The 17049-nt window shown below is 42.7% G+C and overlaps 1 protein-coding gene across 3 annotated transcripts in view; it reads right to left on the bottom strand.

Annotated features, from left to right (window-relative positions):
- The window catches only part of LOC101007877 (nuclear envelope pore membrane protein POM 121C), a 52117-nt gene that overhangs the window by 8151 nt on the left and 26917 nt on the right, over nt 1-17049 (bottom strand). For all 3 annotated transcript variants that reach the window (XM_009202828.4, XM_031664899.1, XM_003895864.5), the window contains exons 2-9: nt 16454-16669; nt 15968-16129; nt 14467-14547; nt 12834-13005; nt 2103-2194; nt 1380-1453; nt 820-941; nt 277-379 (exon numbers count right to left, since the gene is read on the bottom strand). In XM_009202828.4, the coding sequence (XP_009201092.2) occupies nt 277-379; nt 820-941; nt 1380-1453; nt 2103-2194; nt 12834-13005; nt 14467-14547; nt 15968-16129; nt 16454-16518 (871 nt within the window). In that variant the 5' untranslated portion in view covers nt 16519-16669. The remainder of the gene's footprint in view (nt 1-276; nt 380-819; nt 942-1379; nt 1454-2102; nt 2195-12833; nt 13006-14466; nt 14548-15967; nt 16130-16453; nt 16670-17049) is intronic.

The following is a 17049-nucleotide window of genomic DNA, read 5'->3' as shown; positions in this document are numbered from 1 at the left end:
GAAGCAGTCCTGGCTTGTCTGGGACTTCTTTCCAGATGCCTGTTGGAGAGCAGGGTCTCAGCACAGCTCACGGAGGACTGCCTGCCCTCAACTGCAATGGTCACTGCTATTCCATGAAGACCAACACGGATTTCTCAGGTGAGAAAGAGCACAAGAAAACATGGAACCCTACTTGGGATTTTCCCAGAGAAACCATTTTTTCAAACACACAAAATAAAACCAAAGAAAACAAGACACCTGACACCTCTCGAGTGTGCAACGATCTGTGCTCCTTACCGCTCTTGTCCTCCAAGGCCTTGTTGAACCACTGTAATGAAGCCTTCTTCTCTAAGTCTAGGTCCTCGGCAGTGATCGAATAGCCAAGCTGGGGAGGTGGAGGCTACCAAAGAGAAAAAGAAGAAGTCAGGCCAATCAGAAAAAAAGGGAAGGCTGGGCATGGTGGCTCACGTCTGTAACCTCAGCCCTTTGGGAGGCCGAGCCAGCTGGATCACTTGAGGTCAGGAGTTTGAGGTCGACCTGGCCAACATAGTGAAACCCCATCTCTACTAAAAATACAAAAAATCAGCCAGGCGTGGTAGCGTGCGCCTGTAATCCCAGCTACTTGGGAGGCTGAGGCAGGAGAACTGCTTGAACCCAGGAGGCAGAGGTAACAGCCAAAATAGAGCCACTGCACTCCAGCCTGGGTGACAGAGTGATGCTGTCTCAAAAAACAAAAACACAAAAACAAATTAGAAAAAACTAGAAGAAACTTGTCCTTAGTGTTCCTAAGACTTAGGAGAGCTAAGCCAGGAGGGCAGGAGTAGATGGACAAGACCATACCAAGGTCAGCTGTTCCCCTCGCCGAGAAGGCAGCAGCTGAATTTTCCGCTTACGCTGCCCAGAGTTGCCAGGTATAGACTGAGAATTCGAGTTTTGTTTCTTCCTTGGGGTTGTATCTGCAACTAAAGAAAGAAATCAAGACTCGTTTGCTTCCTTCCGTCTTCCAGAAATGGATGGTTTTGTCTACCCACTTCATATTTAACACTGAGTTTTCATTGGTTATCTCTGAAAAGATTCGATCTTCTTTGGTTTGGTTGCTCGGATGGTGTTTGCAAGATTAAGGCGTGCACACAAACCGCTTACTGCGCCGTCATTACCAAGATTACCCACAGGTGACTCAAACTGAGCTTACCTCCATCTAGTCGTTAATACCCATCTGTAACCTTTCTCTCTCATCAGACTATAAACTTCTGAAGGAGAAGAAATCTCTCTTTGTATCTAGCATGCCTTAGACATAGTAATGCTCAAGACATTTTCCCAATAGGTATTAATCTCTATATCCTCCACAAACACCTCCACCACCAGCAGCAGCAGCCTCTCCTCCTGGCTCAGCAACCTACCCTTTTCTCCCTGGGACTCCTTGTCTGCCGCCAATGGAGTTGAGGAACTGGAATGATGACATAGCTCCTCTTCTCTGTCGGGAGAAAAGGAACAGTTTAGTCTAGAAAGACTTCTAGGCTGAAGTATTAAATAATTTCTCACACCCTCCTAACTACCAAGTGGCCAATGTCTAAAACAACTATAATTTAAGATCTCAGCATGCCAGGATAAAAAAAGTCAAAAGGAAATTCCAACAGAATGAAGGGAGGCTATTCACAGAGGCCATGGAGACAGCTTTTGTCTTAAAACAAGCACAAAACAATAATCTTCAAACCTTACTTACAACCTACCAAGTTCCTGGGAGTTCTAGACACACATGTGATCCCTGAGGGAGTGGCGTTCCAGCCAACTGCAAGCACCTAGGGGGTCAGCTAGAGTCAAGAACCTGAAGGCAACTGCCCACTGACTTGACTCTGCTCTCCACTCTGCATGGCCTCTGTGCTTGCACCCGATCCCTCATGCTGGAGTGGGAGGCGACAGTCAGAGGCCACTGGAGTCAGTATCCAAGACTGTAGGGATGACAGTGGTTCGGGTGGGTGCTGCGTTGTCCCTCTCAGGGACTTAGTTTCTTTGATTCTCCAAGTCACAGCCGCACAAAGCCTAAGAGCCCGGTTCATTTCCCACCTTTCCTCACCCCCATCTGTCCACGCAGCAAATGAAAACTGCAGGAGAATGCCGAGTACCTTATTTTCTTTGCTGGCCTCTCTGGTGTCTGGGAGCGGGATGAGGCTGGGCTAGAGAAGGGTGATGAACTGGGGCCACTTCTCTTCCAGAGCTAAAAATCAAGAGGGACATGACTGAGCCTGCTGATAACTTAGCATCTGACCTTCAACATGACAAAGTCTCTTTTTAAGTAACTAAAAAAATATTTTTTGTGGTTAAATGGTTAGTCATGCCTGTAATCCCAGCACATTGGGAGGCCAAGGTGGATCGCTTGAGTCCAGGAGTTTGAGACCAGCCTGGGTAACATAGCGAGACTCTTGTCTCTACAAAAAATTGAAAAATCAGTTGGGTGTGGTGGTTTGCATCTGTGGTCCCAACTACTCAGGAGGCTGCAGTGAGCTGAGATTGCCCCACTGCACTGCAGCCTGGGTGACAGAGCGAGACCCTGTCTCAAAAAGAAAAAAATTTGTTTGTGAAGAAAGAGCCCTGAAAAGAAAGTCAACTGCCAGTATTAATTATGAAAGCCAAAAAAAAAGAAGTCTATAAAAGTAATGGAATGTGAATAAAGGCAGAAGGGATGGACGCACTTTTTGCATGTATTAAGTGGAACGTTAGACTCAGTAATGAAGAGTCAGGACACATTCAAACCTACGCTAGACTCTCTATGGCAAGGATAGAAGTAAATTAAAGATAACCCAGTAAACTAATTTAGTCTTGCTTTCATTAAATTTTCGATTTTAATTTACTAACTTCATCTTAAAAATATGCCGTCATAGCGTTTATGACTTTTGCAACAACTAGCATTTATCATTATGTGATGATTACCCATACATCTTCTACTAAGCGAGTTCTTGACAGCAAAGATGGTGTTTTCATCTCTGCTTCCTCCACAGACCAGCAGCAAAGTAGCTGGCACATAGCGGACATGGCAAATAGTCTCCTAAGTGCTGAGCCTAATTACAAAGCCACGAAACTGTCACCTCAGACCGTCTTTCCTGCTTGAAAAGCTGCTAGTGATTTCTTACCCAGTACCAGCTACGTCACATAAGTACAAACAGGAAGCCAACAATGCTTAATAAGAGTTCAAAAGGGAAAAGAGGAAGCTTCAGACAAGTGGTAAACAGTGGAACAGTTCGGTGAGGTTACCATCAGAAAGCCGGGCCCGGGAGGAGTTTGAGAAAACTGCTCACCGCAATAACAGTTGAAGTTATGCTCAAACAGCAAGAAAGGCTAGAGCACATGGTTTAAAAAACATGGGATTACAGGCATATAAAAAAGCAGAATACAAAAATTCACCAAAGTGATTCAAGGATTGAATATATAAGCAGCATTTTCAATCACTTCAGATCCCTGACACTAGCTTGCTGGTTCTCACATGACTGCTCATCAGTCAACTGTGGAACTTTTTTTTTTTTTTGAGATGAAGTCTTGCTCTGTCGCCAGGCTGGAGTGCAGTGGCACAATCTCAGCTCACTGTAACCTCCACCCCCTGGTTCAAAAGATTCTCCCGCCTCAGCCTCCCGAATAGCTGGGATTACAGGAGCACGCCATCACACCCGGCTAATTTTTGTACTTTCAGTAGAGACGGGGTTTCACCATGTTGGCCAGGATGGTCTTGATCTCTTGATCTCATGATCTGCCCACCTTGGCCTCCCAACGCGCTGGGATTACAGGTGTAAGCCACCACGCCTAGCCACCCGTGGAACTTTGAAAGCACACAGATGGCCAAGTGTGGTGGCTCACGCCTGTAATCCTAGTACTCTGGGAGACTGAGGCAGGAGAACTGCTTGAGCCCAGGGGTTTCAGACCAGCCTGAGCAACATAGAAAGACCATATCTGTAGTTAAAGCAATAAAATTAAAACAAACAAAAACATAAACGTTGCATTTTTCTTCACAATGTGCTCCAGACACTGAGGGATACACATCACTGAGTGAGCAAGGGTCAGAAATGCCAAAGGGGCTGGATGACGTGGCTCACACCTGTAATCCCAGCACTTCGGGAGGCTGAGGCAGGAGGATCACCTGAGGTCAGGAGTTCGAGACCAGCGTGGCAACATGGTGAAACCTTATCTCTACTAGAAATACAAAAATTAGCCAGGTATGGTGGTGCACGCCTATAATGCCAACACTTTGGGAGGCCAAGGTGAGAGGGTCACTTGAGCCCAAGAGTTTTGAGACCAGCCTAGGTAACATAGTGAGGTCTAATCTCTACCAAGAAAAAAAAAAAAAAAAAATGCCAAAGGAGACTGTAATGATTAGCTAGGATTGGAAGATGACTGGACAACTAGTTTAACAATTAGGGGAAAAAAGTATTACTCCTCTACTTCATTGACTGTACATACACACTCATTTCAGATATAACAAGACAAGGATGTTTATTATCATGTCTATTCAACTTATCAAGTCCTAGCCAAGTGCAGTAAGACATAAACAGAATAAGATTGCAGAGGAAGAGAAAAACTCATTATCATACACATAAGTGTATATACTAAAATCCTAAAGAACATACAGATTTAGCAAACTTTCTGAATACAAAATCAGTTGTATTTCTACACATCAGCACAGTCAATCACATTTTGAAGGCACTATTTATAACAGCGTCAAAACCATATACCTAGGGCCAGGCGCCGTGGCTCACACCTGTAATTCCAACACTCTGGGAGGTCAAGGCAGGAGGATCACTTGAGGTCAGGAGTTTGAGACTGGCCTGGCCAACAAGGGGAAACCCTGTCTCTATTAAAACTACAAAAAATAGCCAGGTGTGGTGATGCGTGCCTATAATCTCAGCTACTTGGCAGGCTGAGGCACGAGAATAACTTGAACCCAGGAGGTGGAGGCTGCAGTGAGCCGAGATTGTGCCACTGCACTCCAGCCTGGGAGACAGAGTGAGACTCCATCTCAAAAAACAAAACAAAAACCAGATACCTAGAAATAAATCTAATAAAAGAGAAGTAAAACCTCTACAGAGAATTAGAGATGATGTAAATAAATGAAGAAGGAGGGACATGGTGGCTCACGCCTACAATCCCAGCACTCAGGGAGGCAAAGGTGGGAAGATTGCTTGAGCTCAGGAGTTTGAGACCAGCCTAGGCAACATAGTGCAACCGTGTCTCTACTGTAAGTTTTTAAAAATTAGCTAGGTGTGGTGATGCATGCCTGTGCTCCCAGCTACTCAAGAGGCTGAGGCAGGAGGATGGCTTGAGCCTGGGAGCTCGAGGCAGTAGTGAGCTATGATCATGCCACTGCACTCCGGCCTGGGCCACAGAGCAAGAACGACATTCATGTTCATAGATTAGAAGTAAACAAGGTCAGTATTACAACAATGTTAATTCCATTCAAAGTCATAAGTAGATGAAAGGCAATCCCAATCAGTATCTCAGAACTCTTTTTTTTGTGTGTGTGAAAATTGACAAGTTGATCTGAAAATTGTATGAAAAAGCAAAAGGCCAAGATACAAGACAGTCCTGAAGAGAAACGAGAAAGGGGGATGATTGACTCTATCAAGACTCAAAATATAAGGGTAGGGGTAAAACAAAGACTGGCACAAGGGGAGCTAAAAAAATAGACCAATGGAACAAAACAAGAGTCTAGAAATGGACCCACATATATACAGACACTTAGATTAGACAAAGACGGTGCTGCAGAGAAATAAGGATGGTCCTTTCAATAAATGTTGCTGAGAGAAATGGGTATTTCTACAGTTTAAAAACAAAACAAAACAAAACAAACCAAAACAAAAAAACCTAATTTTGATCCCAACCTCACACCATACACAAAAATGAAGTTCAGGTGTATTATGGATTTACATATAAAAGTAATAATAAAATAATAAAGCTTTTAGAAGAGAGCATAGGAGAAAATTATCATGACCTTAGGTTAGGTAGGCAAAGATTTCCTGAATACTACACAAAATATGCTAACCACAAGGAAGCAGAATGGCAAGAGCAGGACACTTTTTGGTTGCAACGCATACATGACAGAGAGCTTATATCTAGAATATAAAGAGTGTATTCAAATCTCTAAAAGACAACAGAAAAGAGCCAAGCAGTTTGAACAGGCATCTCACAAAAGAGGCTATACAAATAGCTAACAAACAGTTGGTACTTCTACATTAGCAATCAGGGAAATGCAAATTAAAACCACAATGAAATATTACTTCACACTTACCAGAATGGCTAAAGAGACTGGCAATACCAAGTATTGATGAGGATGTGGAAAAACATAAAAATCTCACATACGGCTGGTAAGAATATAAACTGGGCTGGGCGTGGTGGCTCACGCCTGTAATCCCAGCACTTTGGGAGGCCAAGGCGGGTGGATCACCTGAGGCTGGGAGCTTGAGACCAGACTGACCAACATGGAGAAACCCCATCTCCACTAAAAATACAAAATTAGCTGGGCGTGGTGGCGCATGCCTATAATCCCAGCTACTCACGAGGCTGAAGGCAGGAGAATCACTTGAACCCAGGAGGTGGAGGTTGCCATGAGCCGAAATCGTGCCATTGCACTCCAGCCTGGGCAACAAGAGTGAAACTCCATCTCAAAAATAAAATAAAATAAAATAAAATAAAATAAAATAAAATAAAATAAAATAAAATAAAAATAAACCGAAACACTCCCTTTAATACATTGCTTAGAGGCTGGGCACAGTGGCTCACGCCTGTAATCCCAGCATTTCGGGAGGCTAAGGCAGGCAGATCACTTAAGGCCAGGAGTTTGAGACCAGCCTGACCAACATGATAAAACCCCATCTCTATTAAAAATTTAAAAATGGGCCGGGCGCGGTGGCTCAAGCCTGTAATCCCAGCACTTTGGGAGGCCGAGACGGGCGGATGGCATGAACCCGGGAGGCGGAGCTTGCAGTGAGCTGAGATCTGGCCACTGCACTCCAGCCTGGGTGACAGAGCGAGACTCCGTCTCAAAAAAAAAAAAAAAAATTAAAAATTTAAAAATGTAGCTGGGCGTGGTGGCGCACACCTGTAATCTCAGTTACTTGGGAGGCTGAGGCATGAGAATCACTTGAACCCAAGAGGCAGATGTTGCAGTGAGTGCCAATATGGTGCCACTGCACTCCAGCCTGGGTGACAGAGTGAAACTCAAAAAAAAAAAAAAAAAAAAAAAAAGAAAAGAAAGAAAGAAAGAAATGGCTGGGCATGGTGGCTCATGCCTGTAATTTCAGCACTTTGGGAGGCTGAGGCGGGTGGATCACCTGAGGTTAGGAGTTCAAGAACAGACTGACCAATATGGTGAAACCTTGTCTCTAACTAAAAATACAAAACTTTGCTGGGTGTGGTGGCATGTGCCTGTAGTCCCAGCTACTAGGGAAGCTGAGGCAGGAGAATCACTTGAACCCAGAAGGTGGAGGTTGCAGTGAGCTGAGATTGCACCACTGTACTCCAACCTGGGTGACAGAGCAAGACTCCATCTCAAAACAAAACAAAACAAAACAAAAAACACACACAAAAAAACAATGGTTAGCAGTATCTACTGAAACTGAATGTACACATACTTTATTGTACTAAAAGACTTAGACAATTGTTTATAGCAGTATTTATGTATAATAATCCCAAACTGGAAACCCAAATGTCCAATGGCAGAATGGATAAATTAACTGTGGTTATATGCATAGTGTGGAACAGTATATATCAATGACAATGAATTACCCACCAGTACGTGCAAGAATATGGACAAATCTCACAAGTAAAATGTTAAGTCAAACACCAAAGAATGCACGCTTTATTTGCATTCATATAAAATTCAAAAACAGGGTACACTATAAAAGGTGCTAACAGGAAGGAAAGAAGGAGCAGTGATGGGGAGTGGGCAGGAGGGAGGTTTCTGGGTGATGAAAATGTTTTATTACTTGACCTGGGTGGTGGTTACAATTTGTGTTTTTCTGTGTATTATACTCTAGTAAAAAAGGCCATCTAAAGAGTGAGGCAAATTACACGACACAAAATGCTATGCAAGATGTAATGGATAAAAGAGAAAAGAAGATGCTTTTTAAAAAGCAAATACGCTATGACTCTGTTATGTAGAACAGTCAAAAAATTCTGGGTATTATCTGTGTTTGCACACAGTAAGAATGTTAACAATGGGTACCTACTGGATGGAGACTCAGATTGTTGGGAGAGGAATTTTACTTTTTTACTTAAAAAAGCCAAAACCAGGAAAGGTAATACTTGCACATTACAGATTCCAACAATAAGAATGTACAGTAGGCCAGGCGCAGTGGCTCACATCTGTAATCCCTGCACTTTGGGAGGCCAAGGCAGGCGGAATCACGAGGTCAGGAGTTCGAGACCAGCATGGCCAACATGGTGAAACCCTGTCTCTACTAAAAATACAAAAAATTAGCTGGGCTTGGTGGCAGGAGCCTGTAATCCCAACTACTTGGGAGGCTGAGGCAGGGGAATTGCTTGAACCTAGGAGGCAGAGGTTGCAGTGAACTGAGATCACACCACTGCACTCCAGCCTGGGCGACAGTATGAGACTCCATCTCAAAAAAAAAAAGTACAGTAAAAAGTAAATTTCCTTTTTATCTCAGTAACGATTACCAGTTTCTAATATATCCTGTAAGAATTATCTTATGCATATTAAAAGATTTTTAAAAGCCCGAATAATAGAGGATACTATACAGTTCTGAGCCTTGTTTTTATGTAATTTCTTTTTGAGATCATTCTCATGAGTACTTATTCAGTTGCCTTACTCTTTTTCATAGTTACATAGTATATTTCAACTTACAGAAACACTGTAAGTTATTCAACCAGCTCCCTGAAAAGATAACATGTACATTGTTTCCAAGCTGCTGTTATTAAAACAATGTTACATTAAATCCTTGTATCCATTTCCCAGTATGTGTGTAGGATAAATTCCTAAAGGTAAAGCTGCTTGATCAAAGGGTGTGTGTATCTCTTATCTGGACAATTCCTGCCACACAACCCTCTAGAGAGCTGTACCAACTGACCCTCCTACCAGCAAAGCGTGAGGAGCCTGTTTCTTCTAGCACTGCACTTCTATGGTTTCTACTTTACGTTCAAAACTTTGCTTCCTTTGGAATAGGTTTCTCTACTATAGGAAAAACTGTCGAATGTGAGATTTGACTGTTAGCCCTTCAGAAAAATGGGTAAAGGATATGAACTAAGATTCATGGAAACAGAACTGAAAATAATCATTCAATATACGAACAGATGATCAAACTACTCATAAGGGACAAAAATTAGATACTTTTTTTGAGATGGAGTCTCACTCTGTCATCCAGGCTGGAGGGCAGTGGCACAAGCTCGGCTCACTTGACCTCCACCTTCCGGGGTCAAGTGGTTCTCCTGCTTCAGACTTCCAAGTAGCTGAGATTACAGGACACACCACTGCATACAAGCTAAATTTTTGTATTTTTAGTGGCGATGGGGTTTTGCCATATTAGTCCAGGCTAGTCTCAAACTCCTGATTTCAGGTGATCCCACCTGCCTCGGCCTCCCAAGTGCTGGATTTTGGAGTGTAGCAAGAGCCACCTTTCGGCTACACCTTTTTTTTTTTTTTGAGACAGAGTCTCACTCCTAGCCGCCAGGCTGCAAAAGTGCAGTGCCACTTCTCTGCAACCTCTGCCTCCTAGGTTCCTGATATTCTCCTTCCTCAGCGTTCTGAGTAGTTGTGATTCCAGGCATGCGCCCACCATGCTGTAATTTTATATTTTTTGTAGGGCCGTTTTGCCATGTTGGCCAGGATGGTCTCGAACTCCTGACCTCAGGTGATCTGCCTTCCTCGGCCTCTCAAAGTGCTGGGATTACAGGCATGAACCTCCACACCTGTCCTAGATACTATTTTTTACCTGTCAAATTGGTAAAAGCCCAGAGCTACAATAACCAAATCTGCTGGTGAGGCCATGGAGAAACAGTCCCTTCTCATACAACACTGAGGGGAATGCTAAGTGGTACATGCTCTGTAGGGGGATTTACCAATATCCAGCAAATTTACATGCGCATTTAACCTTAAACTTGGGAATCTGACTTCTAGGAATTTTCCAGAGGCAAAATTGCTAAAGGTGAAATGACATATGAACAAATGTATTCCTTGCAGCATTATCTGTGATAGCAGAAGACTGAAACAACCCAACCTTTGTCAACAAAGGACTAGAGTGCCTATCTAGTTGTAAGACAAAAGATGAGTTTCTGTGCACTGCTATGGAATGACCTCAACTGTATATTATGTGAAAAAGCAAGGCTCAAGTATGTATATACTGTCTACTACCTTAAATGTTAGAAAGCGGCGGTTTTCAGATACACTGATATGCGTATCGTTTAAAAAAGAACAACGAAGGATAATGAAAAAATAATAAAAATGGAGAGGAAGTAAAAATGCAGAGTGGAAAGGGATGGAAATTGAATTTTTGAGTTTATCTTGTTTTAGTGTATGTTTTTTTGAAACAAGTATTTTACATAATTTAAAACAGAACTATTTCAAAAAGGAAAACATAGAAATCCCTGTAACTTTCAAACATACTGAACAAATGAACCTTACTGTATATAAAGTTGGTGTACCAAAGGACAATTAACATTACTTTAAAACACGATATATTGATTCCATGTCCCTAGGATTCACAGAGGGATATAAAGACAAAATGAATCACAAACAATTCTTAAACTGACTACGGTAGTCTTAATAATGACAGTGTTGATAATGACACTGATACCGTTATTTGGAAATTGCATGGGCCAGGCGTGGTGGCTCACACTTGTAATCTCAGCACTTTGGGAGGCTGAGGCAGGTGGATCACCTGAGGTCACGAGTTCGAGACCAGCCTGGCCAACATGGTGAAACATCATCTCTACTAAAAATACAAAAATTATCCGGGCATGGTGACGGTGCCTGTAGTCTCAGCTACTTGGGAGGCAGAGGCAGGAGAATCGCTTGAACTCAGGAAGCGGAGATTGCAGTGAGCCAAGATTGTACCACTGCACTCCAACCTGGGTGACAGAATAAGACTCCGTCTCAAAAAAAAAAAAAAAAAAATTGCGTGTACTAGGATCAAAGTAACTATAAACCGACATTTTCAGTGTAATACATAAAAATATAAAACAAATTACATAGAAAATCCTGCCATAAATTTGAATTTGGAATATTATGAGTTAATTCTTTACATTCCTCTTTCTAGAGGATCTATCTTCTCTCTCCTAAACCTTAAGACTGTAGTCTCTACAGTTCTACATGGAAGAAACCAAAACTTTTTGAAGAAACAGCCAACTTCAGCATAGGCTAAAAAAGGACTTTGGGAAGGTGGGCAAAAAGCAATGAAGCTATCTGTCAAAGATGGCTGGGGTCAAAATGAAGGACACAGGAGCCAGTTTGGCTTCCACAGGCCAAAGCTGGAAAAGTTTGCATATCAAAAATAATAACTAGATATTACATAATATTAAGGCTAATAATTTAAGAGGGATAATGATATTACAGTTATTAATGTTCATTTATATGACTGTCAGAGCCTTCTGGGCTGATGAACTCGTCTCAAAATTTTCCTCCTCTCAAAAACATTTCTCCGTACATGCTTTACATCTTTTTGTCTGGCTGCTGCATACTGGGTACCCACTTATTAACAACCACTGTAATAGGTGCTTTTTAAATATTACCCTCAATCATTGCAACAGCACTTCAGAGATAAGAAAAAGAGATGTTATGTGATTTGTCTGCCCCAGACCTTATAGCTACTAGATGTCAGAGCCAAGCATTTTTTTTTTCCTTTTCTTTGAGACACAGTCTTGCTCTGTTGCACAGGCTAGTCTTGAACTCCTGGGCTCAAGAGGTTCTCCCACCTTGACCTCCCAAAGTTATGGGATTACAGGCACGAGCCACCCCACCCAGCCTCAGAGGCAAGATTAGAACCTAAGTCTGTGCAGCAGCAAAGCCTGCTCTGTTCCCTATACTGTGCGATAATCCCTTTTCCAAAAAATCATGACCACTTGTTTAAAAACCCTGCACTCAATTCTAAATGCCTACAGGATAAATCTCTTTTATGACCCAATACAACCTGGACTCAGTGTATCTTTCGAATCACCTTCCGTCCATTTATCTACATCATAGCTCTGTCTTGAATCAGCTCGCACACATGCACTGCTTTACATTCCAGGCTTTCTACTCCATTCCACTGGCCTATATTGATCACTCAATGATCTGTATTTTTTTTTTTTTTTTGAGACGGAGTCTCGCTTTGTCACCCAGGCTGGAGGGCAGTGGCGCGATCTCGCCTCACTGCAAACTCCACCTCCCGGGTTCATGCCATTCTCCTGCCTCAGCTTCCCGAGTAGCTGGGACTACAGGCGCCTCCCACCGCGCCCAGCTAATTTTTTGTACTTTTAGTAGAGACGGGGTTTCACCATGTAAGCCAGGATGATCTCTATCTCCTGACCTTGTGATCCGCCTGCCTCGGCCTCCCAAAGTGCTGGGATTATAGGCGTGAGCCACCGCGCCCCGCCTTTATCTGTATTTTCTATTAGCTTAGAGACAATTCTAACGTCTGACAGATAGAAGGTGATTAGCAAACCTTTGTTAATCAATTACTTTATTTAAAAAAATTTCTTTAAAAATTACTTTGTACAGACAAGGTCTCACACTATATTGCCCAGGCTGGTTTTGAACTCCTGGGCTCAAGCAATCCTCCCGCTTTGGCCTTCCAAAGTGCTGGGATGACAGGGCTAAGCTACCACATCGGGAATGCTGGGAATTCATGTCCCCCACATTACAAGAGCTGTACTTGTACCTGTGAGATGCCTCGAGTGGAGCTGTAGGAACTGGTAATGGCATTGCGGCTGGAGCTAGGGATGCCACTTGTGTAAGCGCTTGTCAAGGAGCTCATAGAAGAGCTTCGGGATCTCTTATTCAAGTGGTCATCTGAGCTCTGAGAATTGAGGCCTCTCTTCAGAGACCCAGGCCTGATAAAAGGGAAGAAGACAGATGCTTTATTGAAGGCAACATTCTTTTATGGTTTCATCCACGGTCATAACATATTTCTTAATAAACATGAAGAGAAGAGAATAATGCTTTTTACTGTTAACAATCTGGCCAAATCTATCTGACAAAGTCAGTAACAAAAGCCAAATATTTAAAACTTAAATGTATGATTCCATGTATAGAATATTCTGGAAAATGCATACCTATCTACAGTGACAGAAAGCAGATCAGTGGATGCCTGGGGACAGGGGTGGAATTGAAGTGAGGGATTACAGGCATGTGGGAACTTTTGGAGGTGATGGATGTTCATTATCTTACTGGTGGGATGGTTCCACAGGTGAATGCGTGTCAAAATGTCACATGCTTTAAACAAGTAGTTTATTGTATGTCAATTATACCTCAACAAAGCTGTTTAAAAAAATCAGAATTAAGAGGAACCCATCATTTTTCTAAACCTCCAACTGAAACAGAAATCTCCTATGCATCTTTCCTGTAGGACAGATATCCAACCTGTTACAATATAGACAACTCTCTCCTAGAGTGACCCACGTCAACCATGAACCAGTTTACTCTCACAGTGGATTATGATGTATTTCCTCTAACTTTCACCCACGGATCCTATTTGAAGTCAAACAGAGCAAGTTATTTTGCTTCTTTCAAGGGACAGTCCTTTGGTTTTTAGGGCCCATTATCCTTCCGTCACTTATTTCCTTATTCCCCCTGAGATTTTTCTGCTCTGGGCTAACACTTCCATAACTCCAAAACCCCATCATCCACCACCCCCACTTTGGGCTGTTGAAAATCTCCTTAACATTTTCGTTGCTTCACTGGGAATGAATTTCCGTTTGTGTACATCCTCCCTTGCAGTGCAGTACACTGATCTGACCACAGTGCTCCACGGACAGTGAGCAGAACTACGGAAGGCAGGAATACCACCTACCTGCCTCATTCTAGTCTTTCTTCTAAGAGCACAGACCAGGAGCACATTAGTTTTCCTGGTGGCCACATCACACTGCTGACTCAGATGAGGCATCTAAGTTATCCTAAGTCTTTCCGCACATACTTTTGAGCCACTTTCCTTTCCATCCAATTCTTCCTCCAATTTGTTTTTAAACTGATATGTAGAAATTTAACATTTAATTTCATACTGTTTTATCCACTGCACAAACTTCGCAATCCTTCTATGTGCTTGGTTATTAAATATATTTATAAAACCTCTTAGTCTCAGCATATTTCATCCATATTAATGCAAGAACATTAAAAGGAATTAGACAGAAGGCAGTTAATTGTGGAAAGTTACTCAAAGTGTTCCTAATTTCAAAGATGTAAACCTGAACTAATTAAGCAATGCAAAAAACAAACAGGAAAATCCATAGGGCAACAGCTCTGATCATGCCTTTTTTCCAAACAGTGGTATTTCATCCAGACAGACTCGTACGTACTTAGGCACAAAAGAAGCGGGGACTCCATTGGCCACCAGGGGCTCAAATGCTGAATGTCCACTGCCACTGCTATCATGGCGCCTGTGACAAATCAAAAAAGTCTCAATGAAATGACATGACTTTTTTTTGTCCCTTTAAAGTGTATTCTCACATTTCTGGGACCTTATACTACTTCTATGGAGCACAGAGCCCACGCCAGACCAGTAAACGGTTGTTTAAAATCCCTAAGTTTCTGAAAGGTAAATTTTTTTTTTTCCCCCAGACAGAGTTTCACTCTTGTTGCCTAGGCTGGAGTGCAACAGCACAATCTGGCTCAGTGCGACAAACCTCTGCCTCCTGGGTTCAAGCAATTCTCTTGCCTCAGCCTCCAGAGTAGCTGGGACTATAGGTATGCACCACCACACCTGGCTAATTTCTTAATTTTTTGTAGAGGCAAGGTTTCACTATGTTGCCCTGACTGGTCTTGAGCTCCTGGGCTCCAGCGATCCTCCCATCTTGGCCTCTCAAAGAGTCAGGAGTACAGGTGTGTACTATCACACCCAGCCTTATAAAATGGTGTTTCCCTCAAGAGTCCCATGAGAGCAGAGATTTGTCTTGTCTACTGCTCTATCCATATCATTTGGAGTAGGGTTTCATACACAGTGGGTGCTCAATAAATGCTCAGCCACTTCAACTTCCTTTCTTTCTATACTTAGAAAACTATTTATCCCATTTTCATTAGGTTATTCTATAAACCACGAAAGGAATTTTTTTTTCTTTTTTTTTGGAGTCTCACTCTGTCACCCCGGCTGGAGTGCAGCGGCATAGTCTCGGCTCACTGCAACCTCCGCCTCCTTGGTTCAAGCAATTCTCCTGTCTCAGCCTCCCGAGTGGCTGGGACTACAGGCGCCCGCCACCACGTCCCGCTAATTTTTGTATTTTTAGTAGAGACGGGGTTTCACCATGTTGGCCAGGCTGGTCTCGAACTCCTGACCTCAGCTGATCCACCTGCCTCGACCTCTCAAAGTGCTGGGATTACAGGCGTGAGCCTCCTTGCCCCACCAGGAAATTTGTTTTAATCTCATTACTGTTAAATCTACCAAACTCTAGTTTTCATTTTTCTTTCACAAGCATTTCCTTCAGCAAAATTAAGACACTGGAACTGGTGGTTACCCAAATAACTGAACACCATAAAATTCCAATGGGAAGACTTAGAGCCTTTTATCTTGAAAATAAACTTTAACATTTCTACAAAAGCATGAGGCGAACTAACATGGCTAATAGCTGTCAGCTTATCTCTACTACTCACGGAAAAGGTAAATTGTAACATCGATCTAACCTGTGCCTTGAAATGAACAGCATTAAAACGCTTGTTACTAGGTTCTTCCATGAAAGCCAAAGAAGGGGGCCTACAAAGGCTCACAAAATGGAGGTGGCCTCTGTATCTTTATGGGAATGTCTACATCTCATCCCATAGGAGTCCAACCAGGAAACCCGCTTACTACTCTCCTGAGTCTGTTACCTTCTTTTATTTTCCTGGCCATCAAGGAATATTTGGTCTTCTTCCTCCACTGTCCTTTTCTTCTTCTTCTCTTTGAGGGCACTCAGTACAGTCTCCTTTGCACATGGGTCTGGGGCATTACTTGATGGTGAGGACAGTGTTGAGCTGATTACCTGCTCTGGTCTATAATGAAAGACAAGATTCTAGCCGTAAGATATTTTAATTCTCACGCCATATAGCACAGATTTCAGAAACGGGAAATCAGAAGCTAACCAACAGATCAAAGTATAATTTATACACTCACAGCAGTTCCCCTTAGCAAGTAAAGCTACTTTTCCATCAAGGGCAAAAAGCGAAAAACAAAATTACTCGAATTTGGTATTTCTTATTCAAATAAGCAGCTTTGTCTTTTCTTTTTTGCGTTGTAGTCATGTTGTCATAGGAACAACTGGAGAAGAATAAAGTGGACACGAAAAGGGAGAGTATTCTTCCAACGATAATACTCACATCGCAGAACGCGAAAATCTTCTGTCGGGAGGGGCGATTCTCACAGTAACTGGGCTACACACCATCCTGGAGTTGCGAGGGGACAGCACAGCCTTCTTGTGATAACCATTCCAACACACTGTGGGAAGTACCCCCAGACAGGAATATTGGGCCTGATGGATCGGATAGCGTCTTCGAGGTGTTATTACAAACCGATTTGGTAAAGTCCCACAATCCCTGCAGAAAATGTGAGACAAATCATGGAACCAAAGCATAAAAGAATGTCAAAAATTTAAACGGCTAAAAATCCACCAGTTCAGACATTTTCCAAAGAACTTAAGTGTCTTCCAAAGCAACACAGAACACGGTGTTTTTATGGCAACTTCCCCCTACTCCATCTAAGGGCAGAGAGTGACAGCTGCTTAACAGCTGTCTCAACAATGGATTTCAACAATTTGAGAGGGAAAAATCTAAATGTAGACTACATCTAGACTGCACTAAAATTCGGGAAGTTTTTAAAACTGAAAAGAAGGGAATCGTTTTGGCAACACATCTCATTCCAAGAGTTAGACGAGGCCAGGAGACGGCTGGCACACACCAAGGTGTTAAGGAGGGCA

The sequence above is a fragment of the Papio anubis genome, chromosome 4 (assembly GCF_008728515.1).
Source record: "Papio anubis isolate 15944 chromosome 4, Panubis1.0, whole genome shotgun sequence".
Taxonomy (NCBI): domain Eukaryota; kingdom Metazoa; phylum Chordata; class Mammalia; order Primates; family Cercopithecidae; genus Papio; species Papio anubis.
This window is presented reverse-complemented; position numbering and strand designations above follow the sequence as displayed.